This window comes from Stegodyphus dumicola, chromosome 12, assembly GCF_044657685.1.
Source record: "Stegodyphus dumicola isolate Sdum_Otavi_A_Nest chromosome 12, ASM4465768v1".
Lineage (NCBI taxonomy): Eukaryota > Metazoa > Arthropoda > Arachnida > Araneae > Eresidae > Stegodyphus > Stegodyphus dumicola.
The window spans coordinates 71,866,202-71,885,985 of NC_140779.1; the positions used below are offsets into that span (position 1 = coordinate 71,866,202).

At 32.9% G+C, this 19,784-nt stretch overlaps 1 protein-coding gene across 1 annotated transcript in view; it reads right to left on the reverse strand.

The window, feature by feature from the left end:
* The window catches only part of LOC118182154 (uncharacterized), a 120,802-nt gene extending 102,790 nt beyond the window's left edge, over window positions 1-18,012 (reverse strand). The window contains exon 1 of the mRNA XM_035351468.2: window positions 17,673-18,012. Coding sequence (XP_035207359.1) covers window positions 17,673-17,769 — 97 coding nt within the window. The 5' untranslated portion in view covers window positions 17,770-18,012. The remainder of the gene's footprint in view (window positions 1-17,672) is intronic.
* Window positions 18,013-19,784: the final 1,772 nt, after the last annotated feature.

Below are 19,784 nucleotides of genomic sequence, written 5' to 3' on the forward strand. Positions count from 1 at the left end.
TTTCTGTTCAAAACTTATTACATAAAAAATTATGTTTAAAATAATAAATTATCAATGATATTCACGTGTATTACTTCAGTGTGTAAAATTACCTAAAAAATAACGAAACAATTTGATTCTTTCATAAAGAATTACATACTCCTCTTCTATTAGAAACTTAAATAACATAATTTTTCTTTTGAATTCTGTAGCAAAGGGGGAAAATATATCCATGGTATTCTTATTTTAATCATAATCACAGTTTTCAACAATACATTCTTCTTCGTTATTAAATATATATTCACAGACGAGAGCTATTAAATTTTTTAATCAACTACTGTTGCTCAGAATCAGAAATGTTAGTTTTAATATTAACTCAAAGTTTGAGTTGCTATACAAGCATTATATTAAAGTTCGCTCAGATGCGGGTATGTAAAACATCCTATTTTTTATATATGACGTTATAAGAATTCTACAGATTATTTTTCATGTTTAAAAATTAAAACAAAGAAAGAAGCAAACTGTTATGTTGTATCTTTTTATTCTATTTATTATTCAGTCACAAAAACTCAGTTCTTTCGCAGGGATAAAAATAGATTCATTGACACAGGCGACGTTTTTTTCCTTCACAAATGAACAGTGCAATCGATGCTATTTTTGTTAAAAACTGCAGCAGTAAGTTCTACTAAAGCTTTCCTTTCTTTTTTTAACATGTCATATACGTATTTGATGTTGTCCACACAATAGTTTCCAAATCATTGAATAAAATTCGATTAAAATATAAAAAAATGTGATGAATGATTCTTATTTTACTTTATATAAATCTAACATTCATAAAGTTTTCGTTTTCTTTCTATTTATACAAAATTCTCTCTTCTGTTCTATTTATATAAAGTTAGAATCTATCCAATACCTTTTTTTTTTTTTTTTTCAAAGTTACAAAAGAAGAGAAATGTGACTTTTTATACTTTGTGGTTTTTTGTATTATAAATTCTTTTGAAAGTTAATTATAATCTCTTCCAGTTATTAGATTATAATCTGAACTTTCCGATTGTAATCTATAAGCCTACTTTTAGTCTACATCAACCAGTTATTTATAATTTCACCCTTTGCTATAACTTGTCCTTTCTTTTTTCTCACCGGAAATGTAAATTAGTTAGAGAGTGTTTAAGCTGATGTTTGGGGATTGTAAGACAGAGACCTTTTTTGTGTATAGCCAAGTTTGGTGTTATTTTAAAATGTGCTTTTCGTGTTTCTTCAACGGACTTTGATTTTGCAAAGCCATTGAACTGTGTAATTTAAATATTTACGAACGTGGAAATTACTTACTCTCTGAAGTTCAGTTAGAATAATCCCAGCTAATTTTTTTTTTTAAAATTACATGTATTTTAGATATCAGCTTTTTACGTCTAATCATCATAACCGCTCTGCTTAAAGCAAGGATCAATCTGAATTTGACATTATGTCATGTGACTTTTCGATGTACTTGTTTCTCCTGCTCTATGCACGCTCACGTAGCTGCTAACTGTGTGTAAGACTTCAGCCGCACCTACTCGTGTATTTACGAAGGCATTATTGCTTAAATGGACTAATTTCAGCATCTTTGTTTAAATGCTTGAACTTTCACGAAGGAATGATTTTCCTGACTTGCCACCAGTGTTTCTTAGTTTTTTCGTCCCCAGGACGCGGCACACAAGACAGTGTGCCTTTGATTGAAAAAAAAAAATAAAGTAAGAGCCCAAGAGCCAAGATATCTACTGGTGATTACTCTTTGTAGTAGATGCCAGACTTTAAATTTACGATCCACATCCAGATTGTAAGACAGAGCGTGTTTCTGTCTCTTGGGGCCACGTTACTTTAGTTCTGGTTACATTACGTCTGGGTTTAGTTTGGAATTATTCGGTTTTGCATTATATCCTGCTGACAATTAAATTATTACGCTGGTTAGAGTGTTAAGCCAACTCCGATTTAAATTTAATTGTGTAGTCTTTGTCTTTTAGTCTAAGTTTTAATTTAAATTTGACTGTTATTTAGTGACATCGCCACAAGTGGTGGACGATCTTGTAAGCACAAGAAGTATTCAAAACTTGCGTTTAAATAAAAAAAAAGTTGTTTTAAATCTTTTCAAATCTCTGTAGTTGTTTCAGATACAGCGATAATTCGCTCTATGACTGTTAGATGTTTGAAACAGGTATATGCTACCAAAGCAAAACAAATATTAGAAGTCTTTAATGATACTTTTCATTTATTTATTAGTCCAAAATGGACATTAGTTCCGAATGGGACAATAGTCTCGTAACGACAATTTGCGTTGAATCGCTATAAACGGCGTATGGGTTTTCAATTGTTGCTGATATAATGAGAGAGAATTAGTTTATTTTTTATGGAAATTTTTATGTGGGTTTCATATCGTATCAGAGTGAAAACTTATATGACTATTAATAGTATTTTATGCATCGTTATTAGAGAAGGATTACAGCGATATCGTTCTCTCTGTTGTTAGACACATTATTCTCAATCTAACTTAACTAGCATCGAGTACTTCCGCTAGTAGAAAATAAATTTGAATTCAAGCTGAGAAATATTAATAGCGGATTATTTGCATTATTTCATGATTTAGCAACATACTAAATTGTATTATTAGCTTGTTTGTTTGTTAAAATGCGAAAAGACGTACAAGGAAGGTATCCAAAGAAAAGGATATCTTTGTGAGGGAAACTAGCTCGAATGTACGTTACACATCGGGAAAATTACGATCGTAATCGGGAAAATGTAAATGCAGCTAGGCCGCTGACAAGAATTCCAGCCGAGTTGAATTACCAATATTCATCAGTCTCATTCACTCGTCGTTGCTCTACATTGCGAATCTGATGTTACATATGGAATATCGAAGTATTTAAGATGCATTTATTCCCAGTCAAAAACTCCGAATAACGAACCCATTTTATAACAAACCTCCGGAATATAAAGGAAGAACTTTTTAATACCATCCAATTTCCTACACACTTAATATTATTTTATACAGCTACAGAAACTTCCAAATGCATAAAAATCGAACATAAGAACTTTATCGATATTTTTGACTGAAAATGTTTAGAATATTTCAAACTTTTTCCATAATTTCTGCAACTTTCAACATAAATATTATTAACTCTTAAATTCATCCTGTTTAAAGAAATTAGAATAACTAAAAACATCTTTAGATTACTTTTTTTTTTATCCTCACCCCCAACTTTCTCTGTGTTATAAACAAAAGTCTATGCGAGACAAGTGTAGCACTCAGTTCTTGGAAAACCAAGCTACCCAATCAACATAACTTTGGAGATCCCACTATGTAATCCATTTGAGCCAAAGAACCATTGATTTTCTGACTCTAAAAGCTTGAAACGGTTCTTTGATTCAGTTCGAGTTCTCTGACTGAGCTGCTCTTGACTCTGTTCAAGGCTGATGCTTATTGATAACTGTATTTTAGATAGATGTGTGATTCGAGGGACGGTTCTAATCTATGGCTTTTATGCTAAATATCTTTTTTTGTGGAAAATTATTAGCTTAAGAAATTTACTGATTGCAGGTGATAATAATTGTAATTAACTTTTAATTTTTTTTAATCAAAGTTACTATTAACATTTTTAAGATTCATCCTCAATCAACTTTTACAGTATTTTGTGAGATGTTCCATTCTCATATCATCAGATCGGAAATAGCGAAGTAAATTTTCGGTTGCTATAAATTAGTTACAGTGGGGTTCGACTATATTTATGTTTGAATATTTTTATTCCATTGTTTAGGAGAATGAACTTGCACAATGTGAGAAAAGGTAACGGTCTTTTAACAGCAACATCGAATAAGGACTGTTTTTTATATAGAATAAATAGATAAAAGGCATTACATTACTGTGTGATCATTATTCCATATCATAGCATCAGAGCATTATTGGTGTTTAGGATTAGTGCTTTGTGGCAGACTATCAAGCACTCACAGCAGTATCGATTTTAATTGTTCTTAACTGGGTCAGCGCTCTTAAGTATTTCACTTTATGGGCGTGTCTTCTCGTATGACGAATGCGATACGATTGTAACTAAAGAACGATACGATAAGAACGTCACTTTTTAATTTATGGTCGTTAGGCTTGATTTCCGGCAGTGACGCATGCTGATTTTACAACAGTTTAATTTCATTTCCGTGCACATTCATGGCACGCATATTAAAATTATGTGAAACAATATCTATGAGGTTTTAATTAATTTTCATTATACAAGAAAAATCTCGAACGAACGTGATACACTGCATGAATGATAGATGAAGTAGACCGGAGAGAACTATTCAAACTGGGAAGTATTCCTAAATTATTAAATGTGGATGTATAAAAAGAAAAAACTTTACATTTACGTAAAATGTTAATTTAGATTGTGCAGTTAATAAGTCTGAAAATTAATTTTTAATTCAGGCAGTGCGACTAATCTTTATGATTTTAATCATTTTCTTAAACTAATTGAACGAAAACAGAATAGAGAAGATCAAAGACGTTAAAACCAAAACAAATAACTAAAAAGTAAATGATACTCCAGTGAAAAGCAGTTACGAAAAATGCTACAGTTAACATTATAAAGTCTTAGAAAAAAAAAAAAAAAAAAGACACAAGAAACCGAGCAGTAAAAGCGCTGAACACTGATAATCCGACCGTGATTCACATCCCGATAAACACGCTGACTGCATGGGAGGTTTCTTGACTTTTCCCATGTGTAACATGAATACGAGCCACTTTCCATTAAAACCACCTCCACGAAAGCATTATTGCAAAGCACACGAGACAAATAGCTCTCACGTATTTTGAAGTAATTTAAACAATTCAATCCTTAATAGCAAAAGAAGTGGCAAAACAAGGATAAAAATTGAGGAAGTGAAGTTCGCAGTAAAGTTATAGTAGGATGAAGAAGGAGTAGAGTATATTACTGTAATAAAACTTACTACCTGTAGAAGAAATTATTGCAGTAAAGCAAATAAAGTTATCAAAATATACTCGAATCATTAAAAAAGAACAATAAATAAATTAAAAGTATATTTAATAAGGAAAAAAAAAACATGCAATGCACAGTGGAAATAAATTTAATCTTTTGCACTATATTTGTTTTGCCTGCTTTGTATTCAGCCAACTGTGATTCTTGTCTCACTGCATTCTTCTACATTAAGGTGAGTTACACAAAATTCATCGTCACTATCTTCAAAATAAGCGTAGTTATTTTCTAATTTATGGAAAACAGGAACATTTCATTACGCCTTTTTTGAATTAAGCTGTTTCTTTTATGTAGTTTTGTTAACTGTATGCTTTGTCACGCCATCGGTGAGTCAAAAGTTTTAAGGGAAACTAGTTTTGTTACGCTACCGATGACTGTAGCATATAAAGAGTTAAAGATAGAATTAATCCCCAAATCTCTTCAACGTATGATGTTTGAACACTGGGCATATCAAAAATTTGAAATACAAGGTGACAGGTTTTTGACTTATATCATAAAAGCCGAGTCAAATATATATATATAATTCAAACAGTTTTTTTTTAGCATTTTACTTTTATATTTATATATACCCTACATCCCTATAAAAAAATGCATGTTTTAGTACGCTCCACCACCCTTCCACCAAGTTTGTCCCATGATCTATGAAAGTAGTAGTACGCTCCTTAGTACGCTCCACCAAGTTTGTCCCATGATCTATGAAGCACCCTGTATAACTTTTTTCACTTATAGATTTGTTTTGTTATTAATCAATCTCCGATAAATTAATCACTGAACAACACAGACAGATTGTAATAGGAAAATTAGGGGCTAAATGTTTTCTGTAGCCCCCACCCCGATAGATTTGTAAGGATCTTAAGTTTTACTAACGTTTATTTTATTTTAAATCTTTACTATCACTTCTTATTTTCTACTTCCGGCCAGAATTATAAGCGTGAAGGAGTTTATGCAAAGTTGTCTGGCGAACGCCAAGTATTTAAGTGTGGCCTTTTTGCCAAGCAGAAGAGAGGAAGCCGTGAGTTCGAAGCAGGCCGCTTACCTTAGAAGTTACGCAGTTGCTACTTTGCCTTCCAGGCCAGAGGTTTTAATCCTCTTGATAAATTAAACGTATTGTAGTGTTCACAGTCTCTGTGCTACATACGCTTCCTGTTATTATAAGGCCAATCTTATTCTAAAGTTAAATTAGAGTTTAGTTTTATTTTGATATCTTTTAAGTTAGACCCCGAGTGGAGGGTCATTGTATTCCGAAGTACGGAAGTCATTGTATATAAAGAAAAAATAAAGGGTTTTGTATACCCTTCGCCTGTATCCTGTCTACTTACTACAATTAGTGAACATAGCTTTAGTAAGCTCTCTGTTCTAGTCAGGTCATTGTATGTTTCCGAAGAAGGTTAGAAGAAACATTGAACCTGATAGATTTGCCTACTGTGACTTTACATATCGCTGTGACCCAACATCAAGATATTTTACCTCATATGACTGCTTGGAAGGTTACTAGGTCTGGTGCTGTTGTGTTGTGACTTACCTCACTTGTCTAACAGTAACATCAGAACAAGCCCACGAAATTCATCGTGGCAAGGATAGCAAGATTGCGCCTGTCGTTGGAAAAAGCATTGAGCATCATACAGATGACTCCGCTCAGTTCCGCTCCGAATTTTGACGGACAGTACCCTTTTTCCCGTACCACCAGCTTCTCGAGAGGGTTTTCGGCTGCTCAGTTTTAAAGTGCCCCTATGCCGCAAAGACAATATAAATTTAGAAACATCCATGTCTTCTCCAGGATTCGAACCAGCCCCTTCGTTACCACAGTAGGTTCTCCTAAACTACTGTACCGTCTGGGTGGCTTCTAGGTCGGGTTCGTTTATTCGCTAATCCTGAATAAAAGGCTTCTCTTCGGGTTATAGAGTTTAACCATCTTTGGATTGCAAAGGTTTGGTAAACTGTATTTCATTATTTACAAGTATAGCGTGCCTCCGAGTAAGAAACGCTTCGTACAACTAACGTCCTGCACAGTAAACTTAGTTCAGCATTACGAATCACAAGCGAATTCCGTTACACATCAAATGCAGAGTTAAATTTGTTTTACTTTATGTTTCAGCGGCTCGGAAATAGAAAAAAAATATCTGTACTTAAAAAGACAACTAGCAGAAAAGTGGAAAAATAAAATTATTTCTTACCACTGAAATATTAACCACTTAAATATTATCCACTGAAAGACTGCAAGATCAGAGGGAAACTCAGAGAGAAGTTTCTTTTGATACGCCGCACAGACAGTATAATGGTTAGGGAAGCCTGACTGCGATACCGAAGAGCCTCCGTTCAAATCCCAGAGAAGGCATGGTTGTAACTGTCCGTCCCTTCATAGGAGGCGATGGTGGCCCACCTCTTAGGTGCCTCCATAATAAACAGACCAGCACATCTGGCCTTCTATAGATTAATGGACTGTGTTACACTGTAACTGTTCACGATCTCCCATTGGGGGGGGGAGTTTCTTTTTGATGAGGAGAGGAAGATTGCTAAAAGTTTATTTAACTGGAAGAGGTTTAGGTCACAGACAAGTTATGACATCCCAATAATTTGAGATGAAAATGTGATTATATGTTCAACGACAATAATATGTAGTACTTTAGACCATCCTAAAGAAGAGGAAGACATTTTAAGTTAATTCTCGAGATGTGGAAGGTATGCAAGAAGAGAAGTATGTAGGCATGTAGTACTTTAGGGCCATCCTAAACGTTTTAGGTTATAAGGTATTTTCTCTTTTCCACATTCTGAAAGTCTAAACAAGTGGCACCTGTCTCTACAATGTCTTTACAAGTGGCGTTTGAAGTAAATGAAAATATAATATATTCTGATGAATAACAAAAGGAAAAATTAATTTCTCGAAGGATTCCCTATTGTTCACTACTATTTTGATTTGCTACCATTTCTAGCAAATCAATGTAAAAAATCTCAACAAAAACAACAAAATTGGTATAGATACATGTTTTGCACCTATACACTTTATTATAAGATCAGAAAATATGCAAGAACATGAAAGCAAATTATAAGTAAAAATAGGGGGAAATTATTCCTCTCATTATATATAGTAACAAATGGCGGAGAAAGTAAAAGTGAGTCAGATTCCGTACACGCATTGCAGAGCGGAAACTGCGTGATGAGAGTGATTTCGGACTCGCATTAAGAGAGATCTATAAAAAAATGAGCTACTGAAAAAGGAGGATGGAGTCGGGTTCGTTTTCGGGTCACTAGCTGGGCTTTTATGCAGATATTTACTGTAAAAGTCAAGTCATGCGTAATTTATGATCCGGTCTAAGGACGGAAATGACAGAAACAAAATAACAGTTCATTCCCGAGCTTCGGAAAACCGCGAACGCGAAGCATACTGTATGAAAATCGTTCTTTAATGCATTATATGATTATATATATAAGAGATAAAGTAACAAATTCAAGAAATAAATCTTTCAGACATTGCAATGCATAAAAACAATAGCAATATTAGCAAGATAATAAATCGAAAATTTAATATTTGCTCGCCTTTGATTTCAAAAGAGAAAGTCGTATACACTCTAAAAGATACGCAAACGCTCGTCCTTCTACCACGAGAAATTTTGTGCGCATTCTCATTGGTTTATTAAAATTTAATACAACGAAATCTAGCGCTATCTATTGAGCAAAAGGAAAGAAAAGAATAATTTGCAATTTTATTTAGGCTACTTGAATTATTGTAGAGTCATTAGGTTATTTTGAAGCTAGAGTAAATGGAAAATGAGCAATGTCCTCTTCGGGAATCGAACCTGAACCTCTCGAATACGCACCGAGTATGCTAACCGTTACACCACGAAGGCATGCTGGAAAGGAGGGAGAAAATACCCCCTTTTAAAGGGCAACTGGAAATTAGGGTACTCAATCGCCAAATCCTGGTGGTAAAGAAACATCATTCCCCACCTTTTAGTTTGGGCGCCACTGTAGAGTTATTAGGTTATTTTGAAACTGGAGTGCATGAAAATGACCAATGCCCTCGCTGGAACTCGAACCTGAACCTCTCGAATCCGCGCCGAATGTGCTAACCGTTACACCACGAAGGCCTGCTGGAAGGAGGGAGAAAATACATAAGGCCAATCTTGAAAGGGCTATCCGTCAAAGGAAAGACTTCGTCTACAGAGTTTTCCAAGATCCCCTCATCTCAGCCCCTTTTCTTTCCCGTTTCATCACAAGCCATAGACCATTTCCCCAATATTTCTATGAAAGGAGAATAGTAACATCTGACCGTTGTGTCTGTAATGAAGTAGGTACTCCTGACCATTGTGTTACATGTTGCCCTCTCAAGAAGGCATGGCACATAAGGCTTCCTGATACTGACATTGGGTAAAATGCTTCTTCATTAAGCAGCCGGCCCAGCTCAGGAAGCTCAAAAGCATTATGAACAAACGTGAAGCACTAGGACTGGATTTATGCAGTCCACGATAATAGCGTATTAACCGAGATTCGCAGAGATTTAGAGCATCAATGTACACTGGTTACCAGTGGCTTCTGCAAGAAGTCCATCTTGAGTCAGCTCGCAAAGTAGCATTAGGCTGAGAATACGTAAAACAAATGTAAATATGACATAATATTATCCAAATGTAAATGGTTTAATTATGTGTATTTGTAATGAGTACATTTTAATACATGGGTGTAATAATGTAAGCATGTACATATTATAAATAAAATATTGTACAGCGTATTGGGGATAGTGAATTGTATAGCATATTGTGTGTAGTACCTCGTAAAATGTGTAAGTACCCGTGGCATATAGAGCTATGAGCCGCAGGAAGCATAGTAACTATAGTATAGTGTGTATGGCAAGTACAATATATAATGTGTCTAGTGCATGTAGAGCAAAGTGATGAAAGGTATTGAGCAAAGCAATTATGAATATTGATCTGTATGGAATGTATTGTGCTTCATGTGTAGAATGACGTGGGTTGCCAAATAAGACATCTGTATTTTGTATGTTATATTCACAGCAATAAGCAAGGACTGCATGTTTTCGCATTCTATATTTTTTTTTCAATGTTCAATGCAATATGTAGCTAATACTCACAGTGTATTAAGTGTAGAAATGAGTTTTGTAAGGTGTCTTAAATTTAGTGCAGTGTTCAATGTAATATATATTATAAAAATTATAGTGTATTGAGTGTTTTAAAAGCAATGTATGAACGTGCAAAGTGACCAGGAGAATGTTTAACCCTTAAATCCATGTAGTTGCCATTTTGAAACATACTCACATTTAGTCATATAAATCAAATCAAAACACAAATTTTAGCTTACTGCATAGTGTAACCAATTGGATGTTTACGTATATAGTTTTGAAAGTTTCAGTGTGGTGTAACGGTGATTATTGTGAATTAATGTGTAGGGTGTGGACATGATTCGTGTTTACGAATTTTTGATTTTGTGTCTGTTGTTATTTTGATGGATTCAGAGTTTTGGAATTGTTTTAACAAGTGTATAAGATGTGTATTATTACATCAAATTGTTATCAAACATTTGTCTATCACATTTTTTTTTTGTAAAAGTTAATAATATTTTTTCAAAAATTGGAATAAAAAGTTAGTTTAGATTTGTTTTAGTATTTTTCCTATTTTATTTGATAGCAATTCTAATGTGTTTTTTACTTTAAAAATAAAAATAAAATTTCATGCATTTAAGGGTTAATTACAAATTTATTTTTGATATGTTTTCAGAATACTGCAAAATTTATGCAACAGTGAACTTTTAGCATAATGTTATTTAAAGTTTAAAAGTAGTAAGGGCTGTATTGTGTCCTCAAATTTTTGTTACATATGGCCTTATTGGAAAGATCAATCCAAACATTTAGAACAGCTCAAGTATCACACAAGAACAATGATAAATAATAAAAAAGAACAAACTTTTATAAAGCAAGAATCAGAATTATATGGACATGGGAACAAAAGTAAAAAGTTAAATATTTAAACAACAAGAAAAGGAACACTACAAATGTAGTCTTTACAAGGAGTTCATGAAAGCTCTGGTATTCGAATATAGTTTACTCATTTCATCACGTTTTTGAGACTCTTTATCTAGTTCTGAACATATAAGAAGATGCTGTGCATTTATGATGCCCGAATTGAAAATTTGGCATATACTAGATGGAAGGATGCCAAATTTATTAAGTTATGTGCCATGCAATCGTGACATGTTTGCAGTCTGAAGTTTGCCACAGCCTCTTTACGGGGTTTCATACAACACGTTTTCCATGTGTTTTGAATGTTAGAACAGGACTTGCTTGTTTATTTTGCTGCCTAGTCAGATTTAAGAGTATCCATTATGACTCTGGAGGAAGTGATTTGCTGTCTTGCGGCGCAAGTGTTCCTCTCTTGGCTAATGAGTCTGCCTTTTCGTTACCGTCCGTACCTACATATGAAGGGATCCATTGAAAAACGATTGTTTATTGTTTTGTTGTGTTTATAAAGAATATTCAAGGTTTGTCTTATTTCGGAGGCAACTGTGCTGATTTTCAGCAGTTAGCAGTCCAGTATACAACTGAATGAAAAACTGTTGCCAAAATCACATTTCTAAAAGAAAGAAACTATTCAAAATGATGCGATAAAACCGAAAAGATAAAATTAAAAAAAAAAAAAAAAAAAAAAAAAAACCTGATTCGAATTTTGAAAAAATATCGCTTTGAGGTGCACTGGCTTTTGTCTAGATGCACTTATATACCAAATTTCGTAGCCCTGGTCTATTAGCTTATGCGCAGCACGAACGAAAGACACACAGACTCTTTCTTTTATCATATGTAGAGATAAGGTTAGGGTCCAATTTCTGCAGTCGAGTTATTACGTGTAGTATAGTTAATGCACTTTATTAAATTAAATACCAGATTTCCTGAAACCCCGCAAATAGCAGTTCGCAATAATTGGTCTTTTAAGTCGTACTACAAGACATAGTTTTAATAAAATTTTTCATTAAGTTCTTTCTGTGTTATATAAAGTTTTATTGAAATTTGATTAGATTTATGTTCAGTTGTGACGACAATCATTCATCCAAGCAAAAAAAGAGTTTAAGCAAACGCGATTAAGTAGAACTTAATTAAATTTAACTTTCTAAATACATGTGATAATTTTAAGTAAGTTTTAAATTAATCCCCGCAAGTTATTGCGAAATTCAAAACATTAAATAAGGTTGAATTTTCATGAGGAAATCATTTGGTAGCAGAGTTAATTTGCATATTGTTTATAATTATTGACTACAAAGATTACTATAAAAATAAAAATTAAGGTAATTTTACAGAAATAGGTTACAGAGCAGATAAATTATGAATTTTTTAATAATAAGCACTTCTTAATATTAATGACAATGAGGCTACCGAAAATGAGATAAAATAGATCAAGGACTTAAAAGTTTATTTAATAAATATGTGTTATTCATTAACACGTAAATTATTGTACTTAATATTTATAAATAAGGAAACATTTCTAATAGTTTCGTTGCGGGTGCATGATTCTTAATGTTAAAATTTTTTAACCCTTTCGTATCGCACGATTTCAATATCGCTATGGCCGTTCTCAGCGATAAGTCTTTAGTTACAGTGTATGTGCAATTTGAAGTCAAATAAATATGCCGTGCGATTATGAAATTTCCGTTTGCACCTGAATATTCAAATTGAGAGATACCGTGGTAGGCGAGGACCAGCCCGCCAGTGACTTTATCAGGCAAAATCTGCCCGTCACATCCAAGAACATGTAGCAGATTTACGGTGACCTTGAGTTTCGGGAGTGCCTTAAACCAAAAGACATAGAATCTAAGCAAGTAAATTTTCTAGAAAAAAATGCCTCGAACTGAAGAGGCTGTAATAATTTTCCTGGACCGAGATTCTCAAACTCTACCAAATTGTACTAAATACAAGAATAAATTGGTATTTAAAAAATCCTACGTGCAAGCAACGCAAATAAATATCATTGCAGACAGGCTGAAAAATGTAATTACTGAGACAGAAAATAATGGAAGCCTTTCGTTTTCCTATAAAAGAAAAGTAGCGAAAACGTTTCTCCATTAAATTATGAATTCTACCAAATGCTGCATTTTGAACACATAATCGTCATTTCACAATTCCTCTCCACGGATGCTATGGCCTCAAAACCTCGCATCTCTACATTGGAATTTATCACTGAATTCGTGAACGGAACGTTTCCCATATCTTGCTGAAGGTGCTAGAAATAACGCTAAAATTTTTAATGCTGAAGCTAGAATAAATTTAGTTTAGCACCCAAGACATTCTCGTTTAGAAAGAATTATCCTACAACCATGGAAAGTCCTTAAAATAAATAACAAATCTTAAAACAACTCTTTGCTGTCTTTTTGTGATATTATCTTTCTTTAGCAGTGAACGCATAGTTTTAGCAGAAAATATTCTTTAGCTTAGGAATAAATGTATTATCACTTTCAGACCAAGACGCTAAACAGGGCGTTCGAAAAAGTGACTACGAGCTTTATATTTATTCACATAATTAATCCCAAGCATATACTAGCTACAAAGTTCTTTTAAAAAAGGAAATTGATATAACGATTGCAATGGATGAGGAGATTAAGGAGGGATTATAAGTTTTTTCCGGCCTATAATGATTCTTGTCACAACCTGTCAGTCTTTCAGAAACATTTGGAATTCTTTTAATTGTTTTTAAAAGAGTATCAACGTTTTAAGATTACCGTATTTATTTTAAAATAAGACCCTCCTTACATTCTGAAATAAATTTTAAGAAATAAAAATATGGGTGCTTATTTGATGAAAGTATTATTCTGATTAGAATTCATTTGTTTCTGATAAGAATGAAAAGCCAACTGCTTAATTAAATACCATTCTGTGCTATCATATAAAAAGAAACATTAGTTAGTTAAAGTTAGTAATACATAGTTACTTATTTGTTTAAGGCATACCATTAATCTGTATAGTCGACGCAAGTCTAAATTGAAATCGCTCAAGTAGATTAGCAGTTGAGCAATTTCAAATAATCCTTAATTTTTAACTGATATTCGTTTACAGGCATTATTAATTGAGCTAACAGAATCCAATATTAGTGGCATTATTATATAATTAGTGGTAGTTATACAGTTTATAGATACAGTAATTATCTGTGTGATTTATTCAGTATTTAAACATTGCAAATCTTCTGTATAAAATAATAATTAAACTTCTTCCTCTCATTCTGCAATTTCATTTATTAAAATATTCGGATTATAAAACCCTGCCAAATTTTGGAATAAAACATTTTTAGAACAAACATTCTTATTTTCGAGTAAATACGGTATTTTTATAAAATAGCCTTGAAATATTTCCATAAAAATAGGGAGAGACATCTTCGTGGAGGACTTTCTGAAGGAAGCTGGCTCGTGTTCATTTTCACATATGGATAAAAAATCACAAAAGCACTCATGCGACTAAATCGTTTGGGGGAATTTGAATTTGAATCAAGCTACCAGTGTTTAGCGATCTTATCCACTGAAACCCTGGTGGGCTCATTAGAAGTATGAATGAAAGGTCAAGGCATATCAATCTATCTTGAACATTTGTATGAATTTCACACCCAGAGGATGGAACTTTCAGCTTTAACTAATAAATGCATAATAATTATTTTATTGTACCAAATATTTCATTAAATAGGGTTTTCGTTAAATATACAAGAAAGTTTTTCTTTCCTTAATGAACATTTTCCACCTGTTTTTCATAAAACATTGCTCTTTATTTTAAATTTTACAGTTGAAAGTATGTGTCTATGAGGTATTTAAAAATAAATTAATAAATAAAGCCCAGATCACGTTTTTGAACACCATGCATAGCATTTAATAAAGAAGTAAGTAAATAAAATAAAAATTTCTTTGCAGTCTTCTCAGCATTTACACTTCTGTCTCCATATTTTTTTTATCAGTTAGAAAAGGAAATTATCCTTGTCTCATTAATTTCTGCTGAACAATTTTATGCAAGTTTTAGAAACATCATTCAGGTTCTCCATATTTAAACTGAAACTACATCATAGGATTTAATCCGTATAGAGAGAATTTTGTGCATAACTGTATCATCGAACACTATGAACCATAAGTAAAATCTTATTACCGGATATTTTCAAATATATCATTTCTTTATAGAAACGATCAATAATTGCATTTTAAGACGAAATGCGCTCTACATTTTCCCAAGACGTGATAGATAAAGTGGTAAACTAAGAAAACCAAACTAACGATGTTGAGCCCTTGGGATCTATTCAGTATTAGCGGAAGGTTAAACTTTTATAGCCGATTATGATTTTCACATTAAGAAAAATTATAAAAAAAAATTTAAAAAAAAAAAAAAACTAAGCCTTCGCTAGGATTCAAACCTCAGCTTTTCGAGTTGTAGTTGAACGTACTAACCACTTAACCAACTTAAGAGAACATGTGATAATTCACTGCAAGCTGAAATTTTATTATTCTGTAAGCAATGAATTCTCTAATGAGGGAGTTTTTAAAATGCTGTCACTTTTACATAAGCTTCGAACTTAACCACATTTTTTTCCCAAGGCCATCAAGAAAACAATGGTAAAAACTAAATAATGGCAAAAATGAAACTCCGTATTGAGTTTATTAGATATTTTGGACTAGAAAGCCTTAAAGATCAAACGGTGCTCCCGCCGAGATTCGGAACTACGAATCTTTCACTTGGCCAGCTGGACGTACTAATCACTTACACTACGAGAATTGTCCCAGACAAATCCAATATTTCTCTATACCACATCTTAAAAGGTTTACTGGGCAGAGATAAGAAATGCACTCGACCAAATCCAGGTGGTGACAATTTCTCATCTATAGTATTTTATTTTTTGAGTGCATAGGTTTTTCGTAGCCAAGATGCGCAAGATATAACTGTGTCGAACTACAGATTTTCCGCTTGCTAGCTCGATATCCTGCTGACTTACACTACAAGAGTATTCAGCAGCGGAATTTCTTACATCTGTCTCATTGGTTATATCACATAATAAGTATTGCTTAAAATTTTGCATTTCATTTTTTAAAATTTATTAAGTCTATGATATAAAATTTCTTTCTCAAAGAGACCAGATTTATTTGTTTATTTTGATCTTTTTAAATTTGTTTAAAGGGAACTTATAATTTTAAAATTTATTAATTTTATGATAAAAAATTTCTCTCTCAAAGAGATCAGATTTATTTTTTCACTTTGATCTTTTTAAACTTGTTTAGAAGGGACTAATAAACTTTATCCTTTTAAACAAATTTCTCGAAATGATCAATGTATTTATATAATTTTTAAAAATTTTGTACAGAGAAATAATGCCATTTGCAAGGATTCTCAGCTATCAGCGCGGTTCTAGTAATTAATGTTTCAAAAGATAAATTTGTGATCGGTATTTTTGGAACTTCTGCTGTAATCAAGTTGAATGTTTCAGAAGTTTCTTCAGATACAGTTTTTATGGACTAAATCAGGAAATTTAAAAAGAAAAGTGAAGATAAAAATTATATTTATCAAAAATAACTTTAAAAAATTTTATATATTCTTTCTTGTACAATGTCTTCATGTTTTATTATTATTTTTATATTCTGCCTTTCCCTCCCACACTTTTACATATTAAGAAACAAATTAAGACAGTTTAAAATCAAATCAAAAGAGCTTTCAAATTTCGCATGAAAGAATAAAAATCCTGTATTCAAAAAAGTGAATTTAATAAAACTTCCATCGATATCCGCGGGAATTTCAAATCTAAAATGAAACGCTTACTGGAATCTGGACCACTGAAAAGTGCGCGTTTTAAGTTTTTTAGTTTTTAAAAACAAAAATCACAGACTGTGGTTTGAAAGAAACGATATTTTAAAATTGTATTCATTTCCCTCTTTTTTTAATATTAGTTTAAAAATAAACTGTTTAAATTCTACAAATATTTCTTGAGTAAAGGGAATTAAAGAAGAAAAAAACCCAAAAATTTTTAACATATGATTTAAAAAAAAAAAGGCAGAATATGTAGACAAATTTATATAATTTTCTTCAAGGATTTAGATACCTAAAAAAACAACAAATGGCACTCCAAATGTCAGAACCAAACTACTTTGTTTTTACTCATTCTTACATCAATAATAATAATAATAAATTAATCTCATGCTTCATTATTTCTGGCATTCTATTAAGCCCTCTTTTTTACTTAGTTCATTTACGCAGTTTTTAAGGGATTATTTTTGCGTGATAGTTCGATAAAATTTCGTAATTTCTTATACGAGCACACGAGATTATAAATATTCTTAAAAAAAAAAAGTGTAATATAGCGGGAAAAACCATTAAACAGGACCGGATATATTTAACAAATGATGTAACAATGTACCTCACCAGAAGTTTGAAAACTAATTAGAGAATTCCTTATTTTTTTCCCTTATGATGCCATTTCGTTTCACAATTAATTTTTTACATACGCAGTAGAAATTAAGATTTTTTAATGGAATTTTTACCTCAAAGAAGATTTAGATAGTAGAATGCCCTTTTTGATATTGTGCGAGTAGATTTTGTCCGAAATTTAAGAATAATTTACATTGCGGTAAACCCGTATCTGATCCTTAAATGGAAGGAAAGTATGAAAAATGTTTGTGCTGGCGTTAGTGCATCATAAAATTCTGTGCAAAGAATTGTGTTCAACGTACCTGTGGTCATCGCTATCAGCGTACCACACACGCAGAGCATCAGATAGCGGCCCATGTGCATTTGTCCAAAGCCGAGAGCAGCTGATGGCGTATCCATGGCAACCAGCGTCAACTGTTTGCGTTGCGGGAGTCCTGATCCGTCCCGATCCGCTCACTGGACAGGTCAGTGGGTTCGATGGCCCCTCGCATCCCGTCCCTGACATTCACTTAGAACAGCCGGAGCGTTAAGCTATTTCCCGAGAAGATCCGGAAAACGGAGCCGACGCTGCCAGCGGCGACGCCATTGTTTACGTTTCCAACTTTTGAGTCCACGGCAGCCACACCGGCATGGCCGCGCGGTGCGACTTGAGACTTCTTGGCTACTTGCCAAAATGTCACACATTCGACATAAATGCGCCAAAAGAAGTGCCAAATCGCCAAGTTGATTCAGGAAAGGAAATTTGGTAATTAATTCCTTTTAGGACACGTAGAATTCGAAAGCGCCTAGTCCAGGAAATTAATTATTTGTGTACATCTACGAAACTAAGTATGGGTTTGTATCCTTAAAAACTACTATAAGTGGAATTAAAAAGTTTCTATAAAATCATATTTTCCATATCGTTTGCATATTTGCAGTTTTGTACCTTTCATGACTACAAATCTAATCAATAAATTTTTATTTACTCTGTCCCATTCAGCATACAGAACTACAGGGATAATTTCTGAAACAGAATACTTGGGTAATAAGTTTTGTTACACGTAATTGCTAAGCTAAAGCGAAGTTTGAACTTGCGTATCGAACTTTGCTAAAAGAACATTTGAAGGATGGGACCCAAATACAGTGTCTCGGGACACTTGTGCTTTACGAAAGGAAACTGTACTAAAATAAATTTAAAAAACACGTAAGAATTTTTTGTGGGTGTGTTTCCTACTTAAATTTAGTAACAATTATATTACATAACATACATTTTCTCAAAATATTAAAATATTAATTTAATAAAAATACAATTGTTTAGAACGGAGCAAAAAATGGCTCACATAAGTGATGGGACACTTGCTTTTCCATCAAATATTTATCCAAAAATTTTACTTTTTAAAAGGTTTTAATATGTTGTTGTATTTCCTTTTACTTTTAAAACATGATTTAATCTTCTTGGGATGAATTCGACTTTTTTTTTTTTTTTTTTTTTTTGTGTGTGTGTGTGTGCATTCTGGAGTGATTTTACCCCATTCTTCTTGAAGCTCCGATTTTAATTGTTGTTTTGAAGAAATGGTGTGTTTGCGAATTCTTGATTCCAATTCTTGCCAAATATTCTCTATGGGATTTAAGTCTGGAGATTGTGGTGGTGTTTTTATTATTTCAGAACAGTTATACAGCAGCCAGAGTCTAACGTTCAAAGCAGTGTGCCTGGGGTCATTGTACTGGTAGAATTTAAAATTGTTATGAAGGTTCAATTTTCGTGCTGAAGATTTCAAATTTTGATTTAAAATGTCAGTATACTTGTACTGATCCATTATACTGTCAATAAAAACAAGATTGCCAACTCCAACGGATGACATACACCCCCATACCATAACTCCTCCTCCACCCTGTTTTACTGTTGGCACCAAGTTCTCTTTGCAAAATTCTTCCCTGGGTTTTCTCCACACCAAGTTTCTACCGTCAGAACCAAATATATTAAATTTACTCTCTTCAGCAAATATAACTTCATTCCAGTAACCAGAATTTTTATTTGTGTTGGATTTTGCGAAAGCCAGTCTGAGTTTTCTATTCTTTTCACTTACGAAGAATTTTTTCCTGGCTGCTCTACCGTGATATCCAGTAGATCGGATTACTCTTCTAATAGTCTCAGAATTAACAATTACTCCATATAATGCTTGTAAATCAGCAGCAACTTTAGGAGCACTCATTCTTGGATTTTTTTTAAAATATTTCGAACGATAATTCGCTTTATTCCATTGGATAGCTTTGATGGTCGGCCAGGTCTTCTTTTATCCTGCATCATATGATTCTTTTTATATCGTTTAATGATATTGAAAACTGTTGAATGACTCAAGTTAACTGTTTCAGCAGTTTCTCTAATAGATTTCCCACGTTTAATATGCAAATTAATAACTAATTTTCGAATTTCA